This window comes from Lepidochelys kempii, chromosome 10 (assembly GCF_965140285.1).
Source record: "Lepidochelys kempii isolate rLepKem1 chromosome 10, rLepKem1.hap1, whole genome shotgun sequence".
NCBI classification, from domain to species: Eukaryota; Metazoa; Chordata; order Testudines; family Cheloniidae; genus Lepidochelys; species Lepidochelys kempii.
In genome coordinates, this window is record NC_136389.1 from 33,475,351 (window position 1) to 33,503,338 (window position 27,988).

At 42.4% G+C, this 27,988-nt stretch overlaps 2 protein-coding genes across 9 annotated transcripts in view; both read right to left on the bottom strand.

Annotated features, from left to right (window-relative positions):
- The window catches only part of CREBBP (CREB binding lysine acetyltransferase), a 191,714-nt gene that overhangs the window by 159,086 nt on the left and 4,640 nt on the right, over positions 1-27,988 (bottom strand). The gene's annotated exons all lie outside the window — the stretch shown is intronic.
- On the bottom strand, positions 16,231-27,331 carry LOC140918422 (uncharacterized). Its single transcript, XM_073362781.2, has 2 exons — positions 17,880-27,331; positions 16,231-17,293 (listed from the first exon to the last, which is right to left on the bottom strand). The coding sequence occupies exons 1-2, from the start codon at positions 18,460-18,462 to the stop codon at positions 16,794-16,796; spliced, it is 1,083 nt and encodes a 360-aa protein (XP_073218882.1). The 5' UTR covers positions 18,463-27,331; the 3' UTR covers positions 16,231-16,793.

A 27,988-nucleotide genomic window follows, 5' to 3' on the forward strand; every position in this document is an offset into this window, starting at 1 on the left:
AACAAGAAGAAAGTCAAGGAAAGAGTTGGCCCCTTGCTGAATGAGGAAGGCAACCTAGTGACAGAGGATGTGGAAAAAGCTAATGTACTCAATGCTTTTTTTGCCTCTACCTTCACGAACAAGATCAGCTCCCAGACTACTGCACTGGGCAGCACAGCATGGGGAGGAGGTGACCAGCCCTCTGTGAAGAAAGAAGTGGTTCAGGAGTATTTAGAAAAGCTGGGATGAGTATAAGACCACAGAGCCGGATGCGCTGCATCCGAGGGTGCTAAAGGAGTTGGCATATGTGATTGAAGAGCCATTGGTCATTATCTTTGAAAACTCATGGCAATCGGGGGAGGTCCCAGATGACTGAAAAAAGGCTAATGTAGCACCCATCTTTAAAAAAGGGAAGGAGGAGGATCTGGGAAACTACAGGCCAGTCAGCCTCACCTCAATCCCTGGAAAAATCATGGAGCAGGTCCTCTAGTAATCAATTTTGAAGCAGTTCAAGGAAAGGAAAGTGATCTGGAACAGTTAGCATGGATTCACCATGGGCAAGTCATGCCTGACTAACTTGACTGCCTTCTATGAGGAGATAACTGTAGCCCCTTGGGGGGGGGGGGCTGCTAGCCCGCTCCCCAGAGGGGGGGAGTGAGGGACCACAGCTGTGGACATCATCAAAAAAAAATATAAAAAAATTATGAGATAACTGGCTCTGGATGAGGGGAAAGCAGTGGACATGTTATTCCTTGACTTTAGCAAAGCTTTTGATAGTATTCTTGTCAGCAAGTTAAAGAAGTATGAGCTAGATGAATGGACTATAAGGTGGATAGAAAGCTGGCTAGACTATCGGGCTGAACAGGTAGTGATCAATGGCTCCATGTCTAGTTAGCAGCTGGTATCAAACAGTGTGCCCCAGGGTCGGTCCTGGGGCCGGTTTTGTTCAACATCTTCATTAACGATCAGGGGGATGGTGTGGATTGCACTCTCAGCAAGTTTGCAGATGACACTAAACTGGGAGGAGTGGTAGATAGGCTGGAGGGTAGGGGCAGGATACAGAGGGACCTAGACAAATTAGAGGATTGGGCCAAAAGAAATCTGATGAGGTTCAACAAGGACAAGGGCAGAGTCCTACACTTAGGATGGAAGAATCCCATGCACTGCTACAGACTAGGGACCAAGTGACTAGGCAGCAGTTCTGCAGAAAAGGACCTAGGGGTGACAGTGGATGAGAAGTTGGATATGAGTCAACAGTGTGCCCTTGTTGCCAAGAAGGCAAACAGCATTTTGGGCTGTATAAGTAGGAGCACTGCCAGCAGATCAAGGGACATGATCATTCCCCTCTATTCGACATTGATGACACCTCATCTGTAGTACTGTGACCAGTTTTGGGCCCCACACTACAAGAAGGATGTAGTAAAATTGGAGAGTGTCCAGCAGAGGGCAATAAAAATGGTTAGGGGGCTGGAGCACATGACTTATGAGGAGAGGCTGAGGGAACTGGGATTATTTAGTCTGCAGAAGAGACAAATGGGAGGGGGGGGGCGATTTTAAGATATATTATAGCTCCAAGATATCTCATCATGGAATAGAGATTAGAAATTTGAATTCTATAGTATGAGACAACATATTCATATAATGTTTACGAAAAGTTTTGTAAATGAGTTCGAATAGTTCCAATCTTATGGGGGGTCCATGGGCTTTTGTATAGATTATTTAGGTTAAACTTTCTATCTACCCAATGGGATTCAGTGCTCAGTCTAGAAGATACCATCAGAGATGTTTAGTTTTGCAGTTCTCAAACAGTGTATCTGTGTCTCCAGAGATGACATGCTTGTTAACAGCAAAAATGTTTTAAAATAAATATACAGAGGTAAGAAATAAGAGACCTCAACCCTATTGTCCCTCTGAAAATTTATGTATAGAATCAATCCCTTACCTCTCTCTAAAAGTGCAAAATTTCAAAAGTTCAATGATAGAAGATTGTTGGGGGTGGAATAGATCCGAACAAGGAGAAGAAGTCTGGAGATAAATGTGAGACGGGAGGGACAGACAGTAGAAACAGAAGTGAAACTGTTTGAGCAGCATTTTCCAGAAGTCTTGAGGTCTTTCTGAGTATAGCCTTCATTGATTTGAGATCTACCATACCATTCTCTCACTAGAAGGGAAAACCTCTAATGGCAGCAAGCCGTAAAGAGAGACCCAGTTTGGGAATATTTTAAATGAAGTTCCTCTACCTGTGAGTAAAACAGGCATGCATGCAAAATGCAAACAGTGCAACAAAGAAATGCAAGGCCTGGTTGCCCGAATGAAACATCATCATGAGAAGTGTTCCTTCTCAAGAGGAAGCTGCGTTGAAGATGATGAAAGGAACATGTCTGAACATGCAGGATCTTCAGGTTGGTAAACTTTTATTTTACACTTCTTTCTTAAGGACTGCCTGTCTTCCTTCTTGACTATTCTTGAATTTTCATGTTTGAGGAAAAAATATAGTTGTCATTCTATGGTACTATCACTTTAGATGCAATTGTGATAAAAAATAAATAGCTGAAATAGGCAGATCTTCCTTTTACAATTTCACCTTTAAAGTAGTACGGAGTGTCAGTTAACGCAATGAGTAATACCCTAAATAAGCAGTATGGTAATAATAATTAACTAACTGCACTGACTTATTTTGTTTAGGAGAATCCATCCTCTGAAGATTATCCACCTTCAAGATCACTATCATTTTGTATAGTTTCAGAGTTATCTGCCAATGATAGCGTTTCAATCACATCATGTATGTCACATAGCCACAGTATATCACCTCTAGCAAAACGAAAAAACAATTCTCCATCATCCAGACACAACCATAAAATAAGTCTGTGATAAGAACCAGCAGATTACCACAGAAGAAGGGAATTCCTAACAGAAACAACTGATACATCAGGAAATGGACACATAGCAGAATACTTACAAGTAGCAGCAATAAAAGCTATATCAAACTGTGGGGAAAAAATTCAAATGTCTAGTACACAGCTTTGTCACAGACAATGCTGCAAATGTATCCAAGACGAGAAGAACCTATTTACAAGGGAGTGAAGAGAGTCCCAAGCTAACAACATACGGTTGCAGTGCTCATTTAATGCACCTCCTAGCCAAAGACTTCAGTGTTCCAGAAATAAAGGCTAATGTTGTTGAAATTGCAGAATTCTTCCGTAACAACTGCTTTGCAGCAGCTGCTCTGAAAAAAGTGGAAAGAACGAAGCTAACTCTCCCACAAGATATGCGATGGAATTCAGTAGTGGACTGTTTTGAGCACTGTATCAAGAACTGGCCTAATCCGATGACAAGTTTGTGAACAAAATCATAAAAAAAACAGATGGCACTGTCACAGCCAAAGTTCTCAACATTGGGCTTAAGAGAAATGTTGAACACATGCCGAGTACTCTGAAGCCTATTTCTGTAGGCTTGAACAAAATGCAGGGAAATACACCTCTACGCCAATAGAACGCGGTCCTCAGGAGACTAAAAAAAATCTCAAAGCATTATAGGTGAGACCGTGTTGTATCAAACTTGCTTTGGCACCCCCCGTTCCTTGTTTCCTCACTGCCCCCTCCAGAGACCCCCATCCCTAATCACCCCCAGAACCCCACCCCCTATCCAACCCCCCTGTTCCCTGTCCCCTGACTGCTTCGACCCCTATCCACACCCCTCGCCCCGACAGGCATTCACCCGCAATGGCGGGAAGCGGAGCAATGCGGCCCCAGCCCACTTCACTCCGCCACCTCCCAGCCATGGCACTCCATTTCCTGCCACCGGTGAGTGCAGGGAGGTTGGGGAAAGGACGCCCCCTGCACTCACTTGCGGCAGGAAGCGGAGAGATGCGGCCACAGCCTACTCCGCTTTCCTTGCCCCAGCCCCAGCCATGTCGCTGTGGGCAGGGTTGGGGAAAGGTCCCGCACTCACCTGCGGCGGGAAGCAGAGCACCGCGGCTGGGAGCTGGTGGAGTGGAGTGGAGTGGGCTGGGGCCAGGCTGCTCCGCTTCCACCACTGCCGGTGAGTGCGGGGGGATCCCTTCCCCCAAGCCCCCTCCCGCGAGCGACACGGCTGGGGCTGGGGCCGGGGCAAGGGATGCGGAGCTAATCCTTCGGGCCACTCTGGGACTGCGGGGCCCCCAAATGTGCCCCCCGCACAGCTCCTGCCTCCCAGACCCTGGTGGAGGGGAGCCCCTGAACGCCCCCGAGACCCTCTGCCCCTTATCCAACCCCTCAGCCCCGGCCCAGCCTGGCCCCCTTAACACGCTGCTCAGAGCAGCGTGTCGGAGCTTTACCAGGTTATATGTGCGCCCGCGTTATATCGGACCGCGTTATATCGGGGTAGAGGTGTAGATGTTTTATTGCTGACACTGTTGAAATTTGAAAGGAACTGAGTGACATCTTAAAAAGAGAAATATGCAATGACAAGAGTTAAATTAGAAGCATTAAAAAAAATGAATGGGACAAGCACAATCTCCAACTCATTTTCTTGCAAAAATTCTCAATACTCCATATCAAGGTCAAACCTTAAGTGCTGAAGAAGAGGAGTTGGCTATGACATGGACATCCAGCAATCATCCCTCCATAATGCCAACTATAATAAACTTCAGCGCTAAGGGTGAACCATGCAAATAAACTGATTAGTCTCTAAGGTGCCACAAGCACTCCTTTTCTTTTTGCGAATACAGACTAACACGGCTGTTACTCTGAAACAAGAAATATATGTTTGCTGATGAGGTTTTAAAGAAAGTCACACCAGTGAACTGGTGGAAGTCACTTAAGCACTTGGATTTAGAGACTGCTGAAGTGATCATCTCACTTTTAACAGCAGTAGCTTCTTCTGCCGATGTAGAAAGAATATTTTCTTCCTTTGGACTAATTCATTCCACATTGAGAAATCATTTGGGACCCGAAAAAGCAGGAAAGCTTTTTTTTCCTTCTCCAGATTACAAACAGGAAAATGAAGGTGAAGACCACTGAGTTAGCTGCAGAAGCCAATATTTTAAGTTTCTCATGCTGACCTGGCTGACGCAGTCAATTTAATTTTTGTTTTTATTATTTCATTTAACTATTTTAGTTAACAATTTTAACAAAAACAAACCTGATTTTAAAAAACTTGAATGTTTACCTAAATTCAAAAATTCATATGCTTGTTTTGTTAAATTATTATGTTTGCTGTTGAAGAAAAGAAATCCAGAATACATAATGTTTTCTTTTAGTTAAATAAAACAATTTAAATGTCTGTCTGGTGATGTTCTCCTCCTAATACAGCACGGCAAGAAAATCCTCCAAATATTTATGATTAACCTGTTGAATTGGAGATAGTTCACCTCCCAATGACTTCATAAATATCTGTTTCAATTGCCTTTAGTAAATGAAGTTACCAAACAATCATTCATTTTTTGATATAGCTGTAAAACTAGTCTGAAATGTTTAAATCAAATCCATCCTGTTTTAAATAACTAACAGAATCATCCAAAACACAGGACTTGGTGGTAACGGGGGACTTCAACTACACAGACATCTGTTGGGAAAACAACACAGCAGGGCACAGATTATCCTACATGTTCTTGGAATGTATTGGAGACATTTTCTAATTTCAGAAGGCGGAGAAAGCTACTAGGAGAGAGGCTGTTCTAAATTTGATTTAGAAAAATAGGGAGGAACTGGTTGAGAATTTGAAAGTGGAAGGCAGCTTGGTGAAAGTGATCATGAAATGATAAAAGGCAGAACAGCAAAATAAAAATAATGGATTTCAAGAAGGCAGACGTTAGCAAACTCAGGGAGTTTGTAGGTAAGATCCCATGGGAAGCAAATCTAAGGGGAAAAACAATTGAAGACAGGTGGCAGTTTTTTAAAGAGACATTATTAAAGGCACAAGGAAAGGGCACTGCATAGGAAAGATAGGAAGTATGGCAAGAGACCACCCTGGCTTAACCAAGAGATCTTCAATGATCTAAAAGTCAAAAAAAAAAAGAGTCCTACAAAAAGTGGAAACCTAGGTCAAATTACAAAGAATGAATATAAGCAAATAACGCAAGGATGGGGAGAGACATTAGAAAGGCCAAGGCACGAAATGAGATCAAACTAGCTAGAGACATAAAGGATAACAAGAAAACAGTCTACAAAATACATTAGAAGCAAGAGGAAGAGCAAGGACAGAGTAGGCCCCTTACTCAATGGGGGGGACGGGGACACAACAGAAAATGTGGAACTAGCAGAGGTGCTGAGTGACTCATTTGTTTCAGTTTTCACTTGGAAGGTTAGTGGTGATTGGACGTCTAACATAGTGAATACCAGTGAAAATGATATAGGATCAGAAGAGGCTAAAATAGGGAAAAAACAAGGTAAAAATTACTTAAACAGATTAGATGTTTTCAAGTCACCAAGGCCTGATGAAATACATCCTAGAATAATCAAGGAGCTGACTGAGGAGATAATTGAGCCATTAGTGATTATCTTTGAAAAGTCATGGAAGACTGGAGAGATTCCAGAAGACTGGAAAGGCCAAATATAGTGCCCATCTACAAAAAGGATGTCAGTACAACCCAGGGAATTACAGACCAGTCAGGTTAACTTCTGTATCTGGAAAGATAATGGAGCAAATAATTAAGCAATCAATTTGCAAACATATAGAAGATAATAAGGTGATAAGTAACAGTCAGCATGAATTTGTCAAGAACAAACTGTGTCAAACCAACCTGATAGCTTACTTTGACAGGGTAACAAGCCTTGTGGATGGGGTGGGGGGAGGGGTAGACATGGTATATCTTGACTTTAAAGCTTTTGATACTGTCTCACATGACATTCTCATAAACTAGGGAAATGCAACCTAGATGGAGCTACTATAAGGTGGGTGTAAAACTGGTTGGAAAACCGTTCCCAGAGAGTAGTTATCAGTGGTTCACAGTCATGCTGGAAGGACATAACGAGTGAGGTCCCACAGGGATCAGTTCTGGATCCAGTTTTGTTCAGTTTATCTTCATCAATTATTTAGATAATGGCATAGAGAGTACACTTATAAAGTTTGTGGACCAAACTGGGAGGAGTGGTATACGCTTTAGAGGATAGGATTAAAATTCAAAATGATTTGGACAAACTGGAGAAACGGTCTGAAGTAAATAGGATGAAATTCAGTAAGGACAAATGCAAAGTACTCCATTCAGGAAGAGCAATCAGCGGCACACATACAAAATGGGAAATGACGGCCTACGAAGAAGTACAGCGGAATGCGATCTGGGGGTCATAGTGGACCACAAGCTAAATATGAGTCAACAGTGTAATGGTGTTGCAAAAAAGCAAACATCATTCTGGGATGTATTAGCAGGAGTGTTGAAAGCAAGACACAAAAAGGAATTCTTCTGCTCTATTCTGCGCTGATTAAGCCTCAACTGGAGTATTATGTCCATTCTGGGTGCCACATTTCAGGAAAGATGTGGACAAATTGGAGAGAGTCCAGAGAAGAGCAAAAAAAATGATTAAAGGTCTAGAAAACATGACTTATGAGGGAAGATTGAAAAAACTGGGTTTGTTTAGTCTGGAGAAGAGAAGACTAAGAGGGGACATGATAACAGTTTTCAAGTACATAAAAGGTTGTTACAAGGAGGAGGGAGAAAAACTGTTTTCCTTAACTACTGAGGATAGGACACGAAGCAATGGGCTTAAATTGCAGCAAGGGAGGTTTAAGTTGGACATTAGGAAAAATGTCCTGTCAGGATGGCTAAGCACTGGAATAAATTGCCTAGAGAGGTTGTGGAACCTCCATCATTGGAGATTTTTAAGAGCAGGTTAGACAAACACTGTCAGGGATGGTCTAGATAATACAGTAACTCCTCACTTAAAGTCGTCCCAGTTAACAATGTTATGTTGCTGGTCAATTAGGGAACACGCTTATTTAAAGTTGTGCAATGCTCCCTTACAACACTGTTTGGCAGCCGCCTGCTTTGTCCACTGCTTGCAGGAAGAGCAGCCTGTTGCAGCTAGCTGGTGGGGGCTTGGAACCAGGGTGGACCAGCAGCCCCCCAGCAGCTCCCCGCTCCCTTAAGTTCCCTTTGCGGAAGCTGGTCAGCAGGCTACCAACTGCCAGCAGTTCAGCTGTCCCTCCCCCCCACTGCCATGTGCTGCTCCTGCCCTCTGCCTTAGAGCTGCTCCTAGGAGCCTCCTGCTTGCTTTGCAGGGGAGAGGGGAAGAGGGGGACTAATGTCAGGGTGTCCCCCTCCCCCCTACTCCTGCCCTCCACTTACCCCTTCTCCATATAGAGCGGGGGGAGACACAAGAGGGCTCAGGATAGAGAGAGCTGGCAGCAACTGCTGTCTCAACTTCCTGATCTTTTTAAATGTACTTAAAATGTGGTGTCAGTGTATTCACAGGAGAGATGCACATCTCCCTCTCTCTCTCTCACACACACACACACAGGGTGTGTGTTTCTGTCTCCCCTCCCTCCATTCGTGCTGCCTTGTAGAGTGTGAGGCTACATTAACAACGTGTTAACCCTTGAGGGCTCAGCCGAATGCTAGTTCATCATTTAGCAGTAAGGCATTCCCTGGGAAATATCCTACCCTCTAACTTCACCAGCTCAACCAAGCTTCACAATCATCATTGCGGTGTACAGTATTAAATTGTTTGTTTAAAACTTATACTCTGTGTGTGTGTGTACATATGCATAAACATACACACATTATATATATTAGCTTTTTGTCTGGTGAAAAATATTTCCCGGGAACCTAACCTCCCCCACCCCCATTTACACTAATTCTTATGGGGAAATTGGATTCGCTTAACATCGTTTTGCTTAAAGTCGTATTTTTCAGGAACATAACTATAACGTTAAGCAAGGAGTTAATGTACTTATTCCTGCCATGAGTGCAGGGGACTGGACTAGATGAGCTGTCAAGGTCCCCTCCAGTCCTATCATTCTATGTCCTAACTTTAAAAGATATTAAATAACTAGAGTATGAGAAGGATGAATCATGCCAAAAACATTATACAGAAGAACTACGTTATTTTCCTCATAATAGTATTTTCAATGTTAATGTGCTAATACCTTCAAAAATACCCACTAATTCAGCTTTTTATTTAAATGGCCGTAAGAACATTCCTGCTGATAGTGACATTATTATAAAAAGTAATAATAAATGGGGACAACCTCTCCCACTCCACAAATTGTAAAACAATTCCTATCTTGCTTGAAGAGTGATTTCACAATTCGAAAAGGGCTTTCATTGGTCAGCCATTTCACTTTCATATCAAACCATAGTTATTTTTTAAATTATTAAACCACCATAATCATGTACTGATTTAGGTATTTTGAATAAATGAGCAGTTGACTTTGTATCTGTCCAACATTACTAAGAGCTGAAAATGCACCTTTGTCACTTGAAGGGAAATTTGTCCATAACTTTAATTTATGTATCTTTATTATTTAAATGTCTATACACAGTTCTAGATGCTTACAAATTGTAAAATAAACCACTCTGATGTCTATACACATTAGAATACTAGCTGCATAAAAAATTGACCTATGCCAGTAAGCTTATTTACACACAAAAGAATTCGTTATGCAATCGTTAAGGTTGCTACACAAGTGACATAACCCCAAAAGGAAGTGGAAAAATACATCAAAGACTAATAGTACATACCCTCTATTCCCCCACCCACTTTACCACTACCACACACAACAATCTTTACCTTAACTCCACTCCCCTTCCCCAGATTACCACCCTCCCTTCTGCACACACTTCTTTACCAAAATGGCCCCTTCCCAATACTATTAGTTGTGAATATTAACAGACAGGTTTTAATTAAATGAAACATTTTAGCACAGGTCATATGTATCCATCAGGTCAGCAGTTTGTCATTGAGGGAGATGCACATAATTCATATTTTAGAACAGTGGTTTTCAAACTGTGGTCAATGGACCCCTGGGGGTCCACAGACTATGTCTAAGATTTCCAAAGGGTTATGCACCTCCATTCAGAAATTTTTACAGGTCCACAAATGAAAAAAAGTTGAAAACCATGTTTTAGAACAAACCCTGTATTGTATAACTTATCTGGGCTACAAAAAAAAAAAAAAAAAAAGAGGCAGTCATTAAAACAGATGGAGTTTAGAACCAGAAGGGACCATTAGATCATGTAGTCAAACCTCCTATACATCAGACACCATTATATTTCACAGTTACCCATATACTAAGCCCAATAATTTGTGTTTAATTGGCTAAAACATGTCTTCCACAAAGGTATCCAGCCTTGGTTTGAAGATATCAAGAGATAGAGAGTCTGTCACTTATCTTAGTAATTTGTTCCAGTGGTTAATCATTCACTGTTAAAAACAAGGGCCTTACTTCTAGTTTAAATTGGTCTGGCTTCTGCTTCCAGCCATTACTCTGCTAGAGTCAAGAACCTGTTAGTATCTGGTATTTTCTCTCTGTGAAGGTACTTATACATGTGAGCCAGCTAGGGTCTAGCTGCGTCTCAGACTTCAGCTGAACACTCTGAAAGCAGTGACAAGGAAATAAGTATGTAAAATTAGTGAATACTGTTGTATACTCTAACTGTAACACTATCAACTTTCCATTTAGCGGATTTTTTGTTCAAACCCTAATTACTACATTGAATTTGTTAACTTCTCTTACCAATACAGCGAAAATTACTTATTTTTCTTTCCTACAAGAGATCATTGTATACCTTAAGCTGTTGTCTTCAGTTCACATTTAATCTTTTCCTTCTCTCCCCTACATGACCTCTTTGTATTTCTCTTCTACACCGTTCTGCCTCTACTTTGTTTCTTCTCCCCCCAGATTTCTCTTTATATTTCTCTTTTCTAAATTATTCCATCATCTCTCCATGTCCCACCAGCCCCAGTGAACTACTGTAGCGCTTAACTTTCAGTGCTACTCATTGCTTTCCCAAGCAGCAAAGTTAAATCGTTAGTTAGTTTTCATTATTGCTGTTCAAAACCTTATTTGCAACAGCAAGACTGACAAGACTCTATAGTTAATTTTGATTCTGCTGAAGCTTGGTCAAGCTCTGAATAGCAGTAAACATAAGAATGGCCATACTGGGTTAGGCCAATGGTCCATCTACCCCACTGTCCTGTCCTCCAACAGAGGCCAATGCTTCAGAAGAAATAAACAGAACAGGGCTATTATCGAATGATCCATCTCCAGTCATCCAAACCCAGTTTCCAACAGTCGGAGATTTAGGGACACCCAGAGAATGAAGTTGCATCCCTCATCATCTTGGCTAACAGCCACTCATGGACCCATCCTCTATGAACTTATCTAATTTTTTATTTTTAACCCCATTATATTTTTGGCCTTCACAGATCCCCTGAAAGTGAGTTCCATAGGTTGACTATGCATTGGGTGAAGGAGTATTTCCTTTTGTTGTTGTTTTTTTAAAATTGCTGCCTTTTAATTTCATCAGGTAACACATGAACCAAGTGTTACCCAATGAAAATATAATTTTCACTTCCTTATTTGCTTTCTCCACACCATTAATGATTTTATAGACCTCTGTCATATTCCTCCCCTTAGTAGTCTCTTTTCTAAGATGAACAGTTGCAGTCTTTTAAATCTCTCCTCATATAGAAGTTGTTCCATACCCATAATCATTTTTGTTGCCCTTCTCTGTACTTTTTCCAATTCTAATGAAGCCATCTGTCTGCAGACACAGGAAGACAATAATGCATGTTTACTCCTGGCCCATCTTTGAAGCTTACCATCAAAACCGTAAGGGCTAAAAGTTTTTTTTTTCCTAACGAAAACGTAGATGCTGAAAAGGATAACAGCAGTTGCCCAAGCAAACTTCCCAAATGTCAGAGAAGTATAGATTTTTTTAAAGCCCTGCTCATAAAATTGCTCACACGAAACACTTGAGGAATAAAGAGAGAAATAAAAAGGAGATGAAAACAGAAGGAGAATGGGGAAAGAAAATAAGATGCTGTTTTGGCTTTTACTTTCACTTTATTTGAAAAATAATGAGGCAGGGAAAAAAAAGGGAACAGTCACTGCCACCAACCATGGTTAGGGCTAAGATTTTGTCATGGATATTTTTAGTAAAAGTCAGGGACAGGTCACTGGCAACAAAGAAAAATTCGCAGAAGCCCATGATCTGTCCCTGACTTTTACTAAAAATATCCATGATAAACTGGGAAGGGACTGGGGCAGCTGCGGGTGACTGAGAGCTCAGGGGCCCCCACCACCCATGAGGGCTCAGAGCTCCTGGGGCCCTCTGTGGCAGAAGAAAGCTGCCAGGATCCCACTGCCCCCCGTGGCAGTAGAGGGCTGCGGGGGTACCCCTGCTGCCGCCATGGTGGGAAGCTCCAGTTGTCCCTCTACCCCAGGGCAGCGAGCTGCCAGGGTCCCCCTGCCACTGCTGCAGTGGCCTGGGAGCTGCCGGGGTCCACCTGCCGCCCATGGTGGCTGGGAGCTGCTGCCTCAGGCAGTGGGGTACCTCACAGCTCACTACTGCAGCAGGAGGCAACAGGATCCTGCAGCTCCCAGCCTCAGAGGCTGAAGTCACGGATTGGGTGACTTCCAGTAACAAAGTCATAGCCTTAACCATGGTCTTCAGCAAGTCGAGTGAGGCCAAAATTTTCTTGGGTGCCAAAAAGCTAGACACCCAAATATATACTTAGACAACTAAATACATGACTTAGTTTTCAATGGTGCTGAGCATCGGCAATTCCCATTTATTTAGGTGCCTATATATGGGCTTAAGTGTACCTGTAGACATCCAAATTTGGAAGTTTTAGCTACTAACTTCTCTGTAACTCAGGCCTTCTCTACACTGAAAAAACTACACATAACTATGTTGGTCAGAAGAGTGAAAAAACAGTATTACTGACCAGCATAGCTATGTTGACACATCTTCCAGTGTAGATACAGCGATGCTGACAGAAGATGGCTTCTATCAACTCAGCTAACTTCATTTGGAGAAAGAAAAGGAGTACTTGTGGCACCTTAGAGACTAACCAATTTATTTGAGCATAAGCTTTCGTGAGCTACAGCTCACTTCATCGGATGCAAGCTTATGCTCAAATAAATTGGTTAGTCTCTAAGGTGCCATAAGTACTCCTTTTCTTTTTGCGAATACAGACTAACACGGCTGTTACTCTGAAACCTTTCATTTGGAGAAGTGGTGTTCCTACACCAGACAGAAAAAAAAGCTGTGTGTCAGTGTAGGCTGTATTCACACTTCAGGTCTACAACAGCATAGCTATGCCAGTACAGTCCATGTAGTACAGACATATCCAGTTTCTCCATTCACAAAATGAGGAAAATGATGCTTTGCAAAGCTCTGATTCCAACAGATGGAAAGCATACCATAAGTACCCGAAGCTTCATCTTCCCTGCTCACTGTGCATGCTCTTGGGAGACCTGAGAGCCAAGTACTCACACACCATAGGGACTGGAAGAAGTTTTATAAACATAATACAAAAGATAAGAAAATGCAACAGAAGACGTCCACTGAACACCTAAAAAGATATTATCCATTCCTAATGCCCTGCAAAATGAGACAAATCTATTCTAAACAATAGAATGTTCATGCCTTATTATCAAAAGTAAGCACATAAGAAAAAAACAGCATAAAGCTTAACACCGTGGATCTGTAAACATTCAGTATTCAAATCCCATTAAGATAATGATTCCATTTCCTGTTTTTATATTTCAGTCGCTGGTGTTGTGTTCACTAAAAAACCCATCAACATACAAGATCCATTTTAAAACAGTTATAATAAAATGCAATAGAACACACAAGTTTGCATATGCACTTTTGCTACAAATCCACAAAGGCAAGTGATTCTCTCAGCAGCTATAAAAAAAATACTTCTTGCCAAAATGACTAAGTGACCCAATTCTCATGTTAAATGAACACACTCACACCCCTTACCCCCCCACACACACACACAAAAAAAAAATCTAAACTCAAACATAATTACTTACATTCAAACTTTTCTGTTAGTTTCTATGTCTGTCATTTTCAAATCCAAGGAGTGTCAGCAGTTAAGAGTATGTCTACACTACGGAATAAAGTCGAATTTATAGAAGGCGTTTTTTTAGAAATCGGTTTTATATATTCGAGTGTGTGTGTCCCCACAGAAAATGCTCTAAATGCATTAAGTGCATTAACTCGGCGGAGTGCTTCCACAGTACGGAGGCTAGAGTCGACTTCCAGAGCGTTGCACTGTGGATAGCTATCCCACAGTTCCCGCAGTCTCCGCTGCCCATTGGAATTCTGGGTTGAGATCCCAATGCCTGATGGGGCTAAAACATTGTCATGGGTGGTTCTGGGTACATATCGTCAGGCCCCCGTTCCCTCCCTCCCTCCGTGAAAGCAAAGGCAGACAATCATTTCGCGCCTTTTTTCCTGAGTTACCTGTGCAGACACCATACCACGGCAAGTATGGAGCCCGCTCAGGTAACCGTCACCCTATGTCTCCTGGGTGCTGGCAGATGGGGTACGGCTTTGCTACACAGTAGCAGCAACCCCTTGCCTTGTGGCAGCAGAGGGTGCAATATGACTGGTAGCCGTCATTGTCATGTCCGAGGTACTCCTGGCCACGTCGGCTGGGAGCGCCTGGACAGACATGGGCGCAGGGACTTAATTTAGAGTGACTTGACCAGGTCATTCTCTTTAGTCCTGCAGTCAGTCCTATTGAACCGTCTTCTGCCGGGCAGGCAAGAGATGAGGATGGCTAGCAGTCGTACTGTACCATCTTCTGCCAGGCAGGCAAGAGATGAGGATGGCTAGCAGTCGTACTGTACCATCTTCTGCCAAGCAGCCATGAGATGTCGATGGCATGCAGTCCTTCTGCACCGTCTGCTGCCAGCCAAAGATGTAAAAGATAGATGGAGTGGGTCAGAACAAGAAATAGACCAGATTTGTTTTGTACTCATTTGCCTCCTCCCCTGTCTAGGGGACTAATTCCTCTAGGTCACACTGCAGTCACTCACAGAGGAGGTGCAGCGACGTAAATCTAGCCATGTATCAAACAGAGGCCAGGCTAACCTCCTTGTTCCAATAAGAACAATAACTTAGGTGCACCATTTCTTATTGGAACCCTCCGTGAAGTCCTGCCTGAAATACTCCTTGATGTAAAGACACCCCCTTTGTTGATTTTAGCTCCCTGAAGCCAACCCTGTAAGCCGTGTCGTCAGTCGCCCCTCCCTCCGTCAGAGCAACGGCAGACAATCGTTCCGCGCCTTTTTTCTGTGCAGATGCCATACCAAGGCAAGCATGGAAGCCGCTCAACTCACTTTGGCAATTAGGAGCACATTAAACACCACACGCATTATCCAGCAGTATATGCAGCACCGGAACCTGGCAAAGCAAAACCGGGCGAGGAGGCGACGTCAGCGCGGTCACGTGAGTGATCAGGACATGGACACAGATTTCTCTGAAAGCATGGGTCCTGACAATGCATGCATCATGGTGCTAATGGGGCAGGTTCATGCAGTGGAACGCCGATTCTGCGCTCGGGAAACAAGCACAGACTGGTGGGACCGCATAGTGTTGCGGGTCTGGGACGATTCCCAGTGGCTGCGAAACTTTCGCATGCGTAAGGGCACTTTCATGGAACTTTGTGACTTGCTTTCCCCTGCCCTGAGGCACAAGAATACCAAGATGAGAGCAGCCCTCACAGTTGAGAAGCGAGTGGCGATAGCCCTGTGGAAGCTTGCAACACCAGACAGTTACCGGTCAGTTGGGAATCAATTTGGAGTGGGCAAATCTACTGTGGGGGCTGCTGTGATGCAAGTAGCCCACGCAATCGAAGATCTGCTGATATCAAGGGTAGTGACCCTGGGAAATGTGCAGGTCATAGTGGATGGCTTTGCTGCAATGGGATTCCCTAACTGCAGTGGGGCCATAGACGGAACCCATATCCCTAGCTTGGCACCGGAGCACCAAGCCGCCGAGTACATAAACCGCAAGGGGTACTTTTCCATAGTGCTGAAAGCTCTGGTGGATCACAAGGGACGTTTCACCAACATCAACGTGGGATGGCCGGGAAAGGTACATGACGCTCGCATCTTCAGGAACTCTGGTCTGTTTCAAAAGCTGCAGGAAGGGACTTTATTCCCAGACCAGAAAATAACTGTTGGGGATGTTGAAATGCCTATATGTATCCTTGGGGACCCAGCCTACCCCTTAATGCCATGGCTCATGAAGCCGTACACAGGCAGCCTGGACAGTAGTCAGGAGCTGTTCAACTACAGGCTGAGCAAGTGCAGAATGGTGGTAGAATGTGCATTTGGACGTTTAAAGGCACGCTGGCGCAGTTTACTGACTCGCTTAGACCTCAGCGAAACCAATATTCCCACTGTTATTACTGCTTGCTGTGTGCTCCACAATATCTGTGAGAGTAAGGGGGAGACGTTTATGGCGGGGTGGGAGGTTGAGGCAAATCGCCTGGCTGCTGCTTACGCGCAGCCAGACACCAGGGCGGTTAGAAGAGCACAGGAGGGCGCGGTACGCATCAGAGAAGCTTTGAAAACCAGTTTCATGACTGGCCAGGCTACGGTGTGAAAGTTCTGTTTGTTTCTCCTTGATGAAACCCCCCGCCCCTTGGTTCACTCTACTTCCCTGTAAGCTAACCACCCGCCCCTCCTCCCTTCAATCACCGCTTGCAGGGGCAATAAAGTCATTGTTGCTTCACATTCATGCATTCTTTATTCATTCATCACACAAACAGGGGGATGACTACCAAGGTAGCCCAGGAGGGGTGGTGGAGGAGGGAAGGAAAATGCCACACAGCACTTTAAGCACAGCACTTTAAAAGTTTACAACTTTAAAATTTATTGAATGACAGCCTTCTTTTTTTTGGGCAATCCTCTGTGGTGGAGTGGCTGGTTGGCCGGAGGCCCCCCCACCACGTTCTTGAGCGTCTGGGTGTGGAAGCTATGGAACTTGGGGAGGAGGGCGGTTGGTTACAGAGGGGCAGCAGTGGCAGTCTGTGCTCCAGCTGCCTTTGCTGCAGCTCAACCATACACTGGAGCATACTGGTTTGGTCCTCCAGCAGCCTCAGCATTGAATCCTGCCTCCTCTCATCACGCTGCCGCCACATTTGAACTTCAGCCCTCTCTTCAGCCCGCCACCTCTCCTCCCGGTCATTTTGTGCTTTCCTGCACTCTGACATTATTTGCCTCCATGCATTCGTCTGTGCTCTGTCAGTGTGGGAGGACAGCATGAGCTCGGAGAACATTTCATCGCAAGTGCGTTTTTTTTTCTTTCTAAGCTTCACTAGCCTCTGGGAAGGAGAAGATCCTGTGATCATTGAAACACATGCAGCTGGTGGAGAAAAAAAAAGGGACAGCGGTATTTAAAAAGACATTTTATAAAACAGTGGCTACACTCTTTCAGGGTAATCCTTGCTGTTAACATTACATACATAGCACATGTGCTTTCGTTACAAGGTCGCATTTTGCCTCCCCCCACCGCGTGGCTACCCCCTCAACCTTCCCCCCTCCCTGTGGCTAACAGCGGGGAACATTTCTGATTAGCCACAGTCAAACAGCCCAGCAGGAATGGGCTCCTCTGAGTGTGCCCTGAAGAAAAGCACTCTATTTCAACCAGGTGATCATGAATTATATCTTACTCTCCTGAGGATAAAACAAAGAGATAAAGAACGGATGTTGTTTGAATGCCAGCAAACATACACTGCAATGCTTTGTTCTACAATGATTCCCGAGTACGTGTTACTGGCCTGGAGTGGTAAAGTGTCCTACCATGAAGGACGCAATAAGGCTGCCCTCCCCAGAAACCTTTTGCAAAGGCTTTAGGAGTACATCTAGGAGAACCGCGAATGCCAGGGCAAAGTAATCCTTTCACATGCTTGCTTTTAAACCATGTATAGTATTTTAAAAGGTACACTCACCAGAGGTCCCTTCTCCGCCTGCTGGGTCCAGGAGGCAGCCTTGGGTGGGTTCGGGGGGTACTGGCTCTAGGTCCAGGGTGAGAAACAGTTCCTGGCTGTCGGGAAAACCGATTTCTCCGCTTGCTTGCTGTGAGCTATCTACAACCTCATCATCATCATCATCTTCTTCGTCCCCAAAACCTGCTTCCATATTGCCTCCATCTCCATTGAAGGAGTCAAACAACATGGCTGGGGTAGTGGTGGCTGAACCTCCTAAAATGGCATGCAGCTCATCATAGAAGCGGCATGTTTGGGGCTCTGACCCGGAGCGGCCTTTCGTCTCTCTGGTTTTCTGGTAGGCTTGCCTCAGCTCCTTCAGTTTCACGCGGCACTGCTTCGGGTCCCTGTTATGGCCTCTGTCCTTCATGCCCTGGGAGATTTTCACAAAGGTTTTGGCATTTCGAAAACTGGAACCGAGTTCTGATAGCACAGATTCCTCTCCCCATACAGCGATCAGATCCCGTACCTCCCGTTTGGTCCATGCTGGAGCTCTTTTGCGATTCTGGGACTCCACCATGGTCACCTCTGCTGATGAGCTCTGCATGGTCACCTGCAGCTTGCCACGCTGGCCAAACAGGAAATGAGATTTAAAAGTTTGCGGTTCTTTTCCTGTCTACCTGGCCAGTGCATCTGAGTTGAGAGTGCTGTCCAGAGCGGTCACAATGGAGCACTCTGGGATAGCTCCCGGAGGCCAATACCATCGAATTGTGTCCACAGTACCCCAAATTCGAGCCGGCAAGGTCGATTTAAGCGCTAATCCACTTGTCAGGGGTGGAGTAAGGAAATCGATTTTAAGAGCCCTTTAAGTTGAAATAAAGGGCTTCATTGTGTGGACGGGTGCAGGTTTACATCGATTTAACGCTGCTAAATTCGACCTAAAGTCCTAGTGTAGACCAGGGCTAGGAGACTAAAGTAAAACTTCTTTATTCTGAATCCAAAAAGTGCAGGTCTTCACATCATAGTCAGTTAGTCTGAGTGATCAGCATCCAGGTCTGAACACCTGCATCAGCCTGGCTGGGTATGAACAGCCACCCTGCAAAAACCTACCCAAGTTACTGTGTCCTCACTGGTGCTGCACTCTCCCTTGTATATTGTTAGGCTTTCTGCGGGCATCCCACTGTTCTCTGGGCTGCAGTAAGCTCTATGGTTCTTTCCCAATGAATTGTGGGATATTCTGTCTGCCTTCTGGGCACAGAGGGAAATGTTGGAAGGCACTGAAGCAATATCTACAACCAACTGATTGAGCCTGTGTGCTCTCGTCAAAGCAGGGAAGTTACCAGCTTCAGTGAAAGCAGAACCCAGACTCTAACCCACAACCTCAACTGTACCAGCTAGCCCAGTTTTCAAACTTTCAAGCATCTCTTAACTCAGATGAGTGACTTGTGTGTTGATGGGAGAGTAGTAAGCGCCAACACCCAAGTAAGAGCCCATGCTAACTCTGCAGTGAAGACATACCAGAAGAGAAATCAGTGTTGCCAACTCTTTCAATTTTAATCACAAGTGTCACAATATTTGGTGTTTTTCTTAAGAGACCCAGCCCTTACTGGAATGTGATTCAGTGAGAATCTCAGCTTTCATATGCAGAAAGTTTCTATCCCTTCATTGCAAAGAACAGTTTACAAATGTAGCCCAAGTGCACCCTTCAGACTCAAAATCCAATTTGTAAAATCTCAGGATTTTTAAGCCCATCTCATGATTTTGGTGGATACCACTAGAATCTCATTTTTGAGGAACCACACATTTTTATGATGAATCCAAAACCTTCTGATCACCAAAAGAAAAGCATCCTACATCTAGCGTACATAACCACAAAGACATATCAGTGATTGCTATCAACACTTAATATTTTCAATAGCAACCTATAATGAACCTCATATTTGGATTTGGAGATAGAAACTTGGTAGTAAGTAGTTTCTTTGCAACCCTGACATTTTATAAAGTAGCGTCTTTCTAGATGAAGGGATGGTCTACACTGGGATCTTACATTAGCACAACTACATCTCTCAAGGATGTGAAAAATCCACACCCCGAGAGACACAGCTATATCCACCTAACCCCAGGAGAAGACAGTGCTTGGTCGACAGAAGAATTGTACCACCTCTTGAGGAGGTGGATTATCTATGCTAACAGGAGAACCCTTCCCCCTGGTATAGGCAGTGTCTACAATGAAATACTAGAGCAGCGCAGCTGTCACATATTCAGTGAAGACATATTCTAAGCTACAGAGAATTTATACAAACACTTTCTAAAGCAAATTATTTTATCTTTTGTATTTTTTTAATTTAACTTTATAAAAGTTAAATGTACAACAGTTTTTAGGTTTTAGAAAAATTGATTGAAACAACCTTTTAAATTCAAATTGTAATCTAGTCAGAAAAAGCAGCTAAGTAATAAATCAATATCCAGACAGAATATGATGGCCACATCTCTGTTTCTGCATGTTAATGTTTAGTTAATTATTTGGGGCTGTTTTATGAGGTCAGTTTAAAATTAACATTCTTGTCATTTGTGTAACCAAACTTAGGTACTGAAAATAATCCAACTACCTTACATTCAGAAAGAATTAACTTCAGTGTTTGGAGAATCTTATTTCCCTCCAATCCCAATAATCAGTAAGGTTTGCTTTTTCTTTTTACAAAGACACCAGTTTCATTTTTTAAGTTTACTCCATTGCATACTTACTGAAAACAAAAATGTTCCTTCCTTGTTACGGAAATAGGGACTGCTGATCCTCCAGTTCAGTCACTAGGAAGCAGCAGAGCTGTCGTGAAGGTGGCACAGGCTGGCTCCTGTCTCACTAACTCCCTGTCTCAAATACAGTACTCTCAAAGCTAAAACCCATACTAAGATTATGGTAAATGTAAGCAAAGTGTCTCATAAGAGTAACAACCCTAGAAAGATAAATGTAAACAAAGTACAGATAAAATCCTTGGCTTCGGGGAGTGTTGGTGGAACAGACTAGTCTAAGGAAACTAAGGTAAGGAAAGTTTCTCAGGTTAGTGTCTCCTATCCTTCACAGGTGGGATATAGTGAGCAGTGCTGACAGGACTAGTGGGGCTAGGGGAAAGACCATCTTTGGGCTTGGCTACACTTACATTTTAAAGCGCTCTAACTTGTTGGCTCAGGGGCGTGAAAAATCACCCCCCTGAGCACAGCAGGTTAGAGCGCTTTAAAGCGCTAGTGTAAACAGGCTCCCAACGCTTGGAGCCAATCCCCTTGTGGAGGTGGATTACCAGGAGTGCTAGGAAAGCACTCTCCCAGCGCTCACACATGACCACACTCGCACTTCAAAGCGCTCCCGCAACATTACTTTGAAGTTTCCAGGTAGCCATGCCCCTTGATAGAGATTAAGGTACTTCATACATCTAGGTCAGCATTTCTTAAACTGAGATTGTGCCTCTAAGGGGCAACAGACAATGCTAAATTTGCCAAAAACCCAACAGTTACTAAGTTCTAAGGGAAAGTAAAATGAGGAAAGTAGAAGCTCTGCTCCCTCATTCTGCTATGCTGCCCCCAATGGCACTTAGTGTCCCCCCTCCCTTTAAAAAAAAAACAAAACAAAAAAACCCCCCACACTCTGCTCCCGGAAAGTATGCTCAAAAATGGAAAAAAGAGTGAACTACTTTGGACCATCTGCACCTCATCCCACCCCCATCAAATCACTCAAATGGCTTCACGCCATTTTATAATTATGCGTTCTTGAAGCAGAACAATGCAGGAGGGAGGGACAGAAGGGAGGGGGCAAGAAGCTGAAGCACTCTGTGGGGGAGTTCTAGGTTGGATATTAGAAAAACTATTTCACTAGGAAGTTGGTGAAGCACTGGAATAGGCTACTTAAGGAGGTGGTAGAATCTCCATCCTTAGAGGTTTTTAAGGCCCGGTTTGACAAAACCCCGGCTGGGATGATTTAGTTGGGGTTGGTCCTGCTTTGAGCAGGGGGTTGGACTAGGTGACCTCCTGAGGTCTCTTCCAACCCTAATCTTCTATGATTGAATGATTCACTCCACTCAATATCCATCCAAGGCACCTCAACCCTAATCCAACAAAGGATTCTGGGATTGGGGTTAAAGCAATAAAACTGTAGCTGGTTTTAGAATGGACAAAGTCTGGAAAACTCATGATCTATTTCATGCCTGGGGTAAATCTTGTAATCTTGGATCTGATGGCTGTTGCAGAGACAAAGCTTCCACAATGTACATTAGCCTTGTGGAGAAAGTAGTAAATAGTGTATGGAATCCTCATGCATCAGATTTTTGGATGGCTGCACCTGAGAAGTTCTCTAATCTAGTTCCATTTTTTTTTGGTATCCTTTCTGAGAAAAAAGGAGCTATCATACTTTATTGTACTTTTTTCTCCATTCTTGGATGGCCTCTTCAGCAGCTTGGATACTTACTCTGCCATTTTCTTCTCAAAGAGAGAATCAACAGCATTTAGAAAGGACACATTTTCCCTTGTATGAATACTTACTACTATTATCAGATCATTTCTTATGTTCAATCAATCATCATCCAATAATATCACTGTTGATTCTTTAGCTCTTGTTTATTTTTTCATGTTTTTCCATATGCGGTATTCAGTGGATATACAATCTTAGATCTTCCTGGAAGATTATATTCTGGGCATAATACTTCAACTGTTTTTTTTTGTTTTGTTTTTTGTATTGTTCATTTGATGCTATTTAGCATAACAGGCAGGTGAAACTACCAAAATCAGGGTGGGACATTTCAGATTATATGGCATAACCTTCAATTGATCTGTGTCAATGTTGGGTTTCCAAGATGAACAGAAACCCACTAACCATGCTGCTCTCTCCAGTCTGTCCCATTCCCATCCCCTCTAGGCTTCCAGACAGTTTAATAAAACTGTCTTATTGTTTCATAACAGGCATAAGCACACTTAGGTCCTCAACACTTTTTAGAACAGTTAAAATTTAATTCACAAAAATATTAGAGCCTATTTTGAGTATCAAAATTATATAACAGATACACATATATACTATATTCATTTAAATGAGTACAATAGATGTTCAAAGAAAACAAACAAATTAAAAAACCAACTGATTTGATTTTTTCCTGAAAAACACATGGCTTTTCTACAGCAGAATATTAATCTTTTCCAACTGTTGGGATACACCTAGTTGATGGATTTTTTTCTTGAAAAAACAAGGTAAAAATGACTGCATCCAAAAGTACTTATCTTGAAAACAGAGTCTCATAAGCCACAGCCCACATAACAGAATAGGTGATTGGATAACTATCCAGACTCCTTTGCACTTGAACTTCTGAACACCTTTCTTGAATTGGGGATTAGGAGGAAAGACAAAATCTGGTTTGTCCATTTCTGAACCAGTGCATCAGTTACCAAGGCTCTCTTCTATGGTTACCCTAAAGAAATAAAACTGATGCCATGAATAGGTCCATCCTTCCAAAAGGATCCAGACAGAGCAGGACCATGAGCACAGAACAGTTCCCCCACTCAATATAATAGAGAGGGTGACTTTGAACTTTGGGCAGGGATGGTCTCCTTTCATTCTGCCATTTTCTCTTCTAGCAGCACAGTGGTGTCCTAGACAAGAGGAACAGCACTCAGACCTTTGGATAAAAGTGGAGATATGTAGTATAAATGGTCAGAGATAAAAAGGACACTGCCAACTCAAAATGGAGTCAACCTCAAAATGTGAGTTAAATGTAGTTTCAGGGCCAACATTTTCCTATTTGTCTAATTTGTTGCCCTGTCCCTGTGTGCAAAACCCAAACAAAGGAGGAACTGACTGACTTCTCAAATATTGAAACTGATTACACAAAGTAAAGTAATTGAAAGATTTAGATAAATGCTTTTTCTATAGTCTTTCAATTACAGTATAAAGGGTCACATTTGCTATTTCAAAAATTTACATGTACTAGTCTGAGGTTTAATACCACCAGTCAGGGTTAAAAAAATCATTCACTCCAGTAGCCACATCCGATGAAGTGAGCTGCTGTAGCTCACGAAAGCTTATGCTCAAATAAATTTGTTAGTCTCTAAGGTGCCACAAGTACTCCTTTTCTTTTTGCGAACACAGATTAACACAGCTGCTACTCTGAAACATCCCAAATAATACAATTGGGGTATACTATATTTAAACTCTAACGAGGCAGTCAACTTTCTATTTAATCTTTCTTTAACATAACTTTCTAAAAGTCTATTGCTTTTTTCCACATCTTCTTACCCTTTTGGCTTCACACCTCTGTAATGTATCTTTTCCCCGAATGGTCTTCAATGTATTTCCTCTTTCCCTTCTCACCCTCTATGTCCCGTATCTCAGACTGTCTCATCTCCCCAAAATGTCTACTAGATTTTTCTAACCTCTCTCTCCTCCCAGGCTCCCCTTAACACACTCACAGTTAACAGCCAGAAGTAAAAATGAGGGTAACACCCAAGTGAGAAACCAACCTCCCCCTACCTCGGGCTGCCGGAAAGAAGACAGCAGTGGAATTCCTATCAAGATGCTTGCCATAGACTCTTCTTTGGAGTAAGGAGTAATCATCTTTCAAATCAACCTCTGGTTAGGTGTCTCAATTGGATACTCCACAAAACTTTATCTAACAGCTAAAAGGTAAAAGCAGCACGCCTGTTCTGCTTCCCTCTGACACCAAAGAGCCTCCTGCTGCTGAGGGATATGCAGTCTCCACAGCTCCATCCCTTCTTTGGCTGCTTCTTGAGGAGTATCTTCACTACTCAGATCTCAGTCCCTCTGCTCCAGTGAGTAAATCCAGATCCTCCCTCTGCTATTGCTCATATTTCAAAAGCAGCAGCAAAACTGATGTGATTTTTGTCACATCAAGCTGCCCGCTGGATTCTGAAAAGCTACAGCCAAAAAACATGTCAGATTTTTTATTTGCTGTAGCTTGCAAAACTCTGAACAGCAGCAAGGCCACTGAAGCTATCCATCCACTGACCAGGAAGACACGCTATTTGTTCCAAACATAGTGTAAGATTATCTTTACAGCCATAAAAACTAGAAATTTCAGGGGTTTAAAATGAAATCTTAAAATTTGGCACCCACCTAGGAAAGCTTCCTGTCTCACCATACCGACACAGTGAATGCATTTTTTCAGCCTTGCTTGTAACAGGTAAAACATTTTCACACGTATATAATTTAAGTCTATTCTGTTCCTCTAAAAAGGTGGAATGATGAGAAAAGAATGCTTAAAATTAAAAGCTGGCTCTTACTGAAAGGAGCATGAAATGCACAAACTGTATGGAACAGAAAGTCAACAGGCAAGTCCCTTTGGTTTGGCCTCCATAAACTAACAGCTCTGCAGCCTCCACATAGTGCAGTGAAGGAGAGACAACCCACCTCTGATGAATGAACAGATACTAACTCAAGGGGAGGAAATTCTCTTGCCAGGCAAATATTTGTAGTGCTGCATAACTGTAAAATTACTGTCAAATGTCAGACATGTAGCACAATAGGTACTGTTTATTTTGTTTTTAAATTAGCTTCAGATTATTTTTTCAGCAACTGGCAATATTAAAGGGGTGAAAAGTCTACCTGCTCATATCTCCTTTTGAATCACAAAAGCTCCTAAAGCATTTCTTTCAGTTCAAGGAAATGTGGGGTTTACATTCCTTCATCTAAAAGGAAGCATCAATTTAATGCAACTATACCCTCATTATATATATATTATATTCTGAAACTCTCTCCCACGAAGTGTCTTCTTAATATAGATATACAATACACATATTTAGATGTAATTTAATCATTGTTACCTTAACCTACTATAAAGAATAATTTAAGCAACATTATAAACGAGCAAACCCATGACACATTGTAAAAATTAACAATGAAACAAAACTTACGTTCTTTACTGTTCCTTTATGCTGTATAAATGTGGCCTCAATGTTGTATTTTTATGTTAAATTCTAAATCCCTGAAGCACACTTTTTTCTTTGCTTGGCAATTTAGCTTTGAGAGCCTGTGCAAAAGTGTACAGCACTGAAGCATATACCAAATATACATAAGGAAGAGATCACATGCCCACGGGAGACTCGGAAACAATGGATTTTATACACTTTACTGTAAGAAACCTTCAGCTTTCAACGTGCTGCATAAAAATACCAACATCATCATACCAGAATGATAGTCAACCCTGTGTAAAGCACTATGGTCCTGAACCTGCAAGAAGCCAAGTAGTCTCAATTCCCATTGACGTCAATGAGCTGAAGCTAGTCAGCACCATCAAGCTGGTCAACCCTTCATTGGCTCTTATCCTGTATAACCATACAAAGATTCTGTATATCTTTGAACTGCATCTCTAAAATTTAGAAAAAAAGACTTAAGACTGTTGCTACTACAAAACAGATTCAAATTCAATATCTACAAGATCCAAGCTTTGTATTAACTTATGGCTTTCTCCCAGAAGAGTACACAAAGGCAGAAACTATACAGAGAGGAAGTAAACACACACCAATTTATCATTATGAATAAGGGTAACTCCAGAAATAGTGAGATGCCTGCTTATATATGGCAGAAAAATGCATCCTGACCTAGGATGCTCCAACTTCCTTCTCACTGCACAAGAGAAGGCTGCTGCCTCAAAATGTTGCACCAAATAAGCTTTTAACAACAGACAAGAACTAAATTACTTCTACCTGTGATTGGTGGGGATGAGGTCTTTCACCTCTCAGACAGAACAGTTCATTTTGCTATATCAGACTTACTCTGGGAGTTCTCACCAGGTCATACTTGATACTATGCTTATACACCTGTTATTTTATTATACAAATACTGAAAAGTTATTGCACTTAAAGCGTACGTTGTATTTATTAAGTGGTTTAAATTTTTAAACTTATTTTTCTCTTGTGTGGCAAAGGAGAAGGTAAATGCAAGATGAAGTGGAGTAGTGACAGACTGCATGAATTACATCTGGTTCAGAATTTAATATTTAGTAATTTGCAGCAATAATCAAGATGACAGTTCTCTTCTGGTTGCCACACTGTTTTTGCACAGTCTATGATGCTTGCAACGTGCATGAATTAACAGAAGTTTTTCAAATTGAAAGTGTAAACCACGTAAAGAAGAATATGTCAGATTCCTAAACTGTCCCAGTTATTTCACTGTACATGGCCATAACCTGAATTTCTTCTGCTGATGTTTCATAAAAACAAAATTCTGCTTATGTAGCAAGATTTTTGTATGCGTCTTTCTTCACATTTTATTATTAGAGACAATTGCATCAAAACAAGATCACTGTTTAATAGTTCATCTCTTATGACCGCTTATTCTTCATCTGAAGTCATAACATTCTGTTTGGTACATCACATTGATTGCTGTGGAAATAACTGTGATGGTATGGACACAGGGTTATGACCAAGTCAGGAAACTACAGCAGGAATAGAAATTGAATCACCTCTACAAAGAAAACTTCAAGAATTACCCTAACAGATAGCAGGAGACCTCAAAGGTGCAGCAAAGCGTGCCCCCTCATGCACACCTCCTAGATTCCTGTCTTATGTTCTGCAGAGGATTACACATGGGTAATGGGTCTGTTCCACAACACAGCACAGGGCAGAATTTATCCTGAAATTTATAAAGCCATAAAAAAAATGCACCCATTGATAAACTTCTGGGCACATGTACAATTAGAATTCAAAATATAATTTTTGACAAATTAACACTGCAAAGCACAAAATACCTCCCATGTGAATTTCCATGCAAGATCAGACCTGTAATTCATTTAGCATCCTACCTCTGACACAGGTTATCATCATATGCTTTAGAGGACAATGCAAGAAACCCATAATGGATAATTTTGGAATAAGATGCCAAGGGGAATTTCTCTTCTGAACATCATGCTGTTAGTATGTTTTTCTTATATCCCAAAGCATACGTTTTTATCTCATTTATATATTTTTATCCTATCTAGTGTAACTGTGCGTTCTCATCCAAACACATAATCCATTTTTGAATCCTACCAAGCTCTTGGTCTGAATTACATCTTATGGCACTGAATTATATAGGTCCATAGGGAAGACACTTTGTGATGTGATAAAATCATAAAAAACTCAGCTCAGTACACTTACACGTC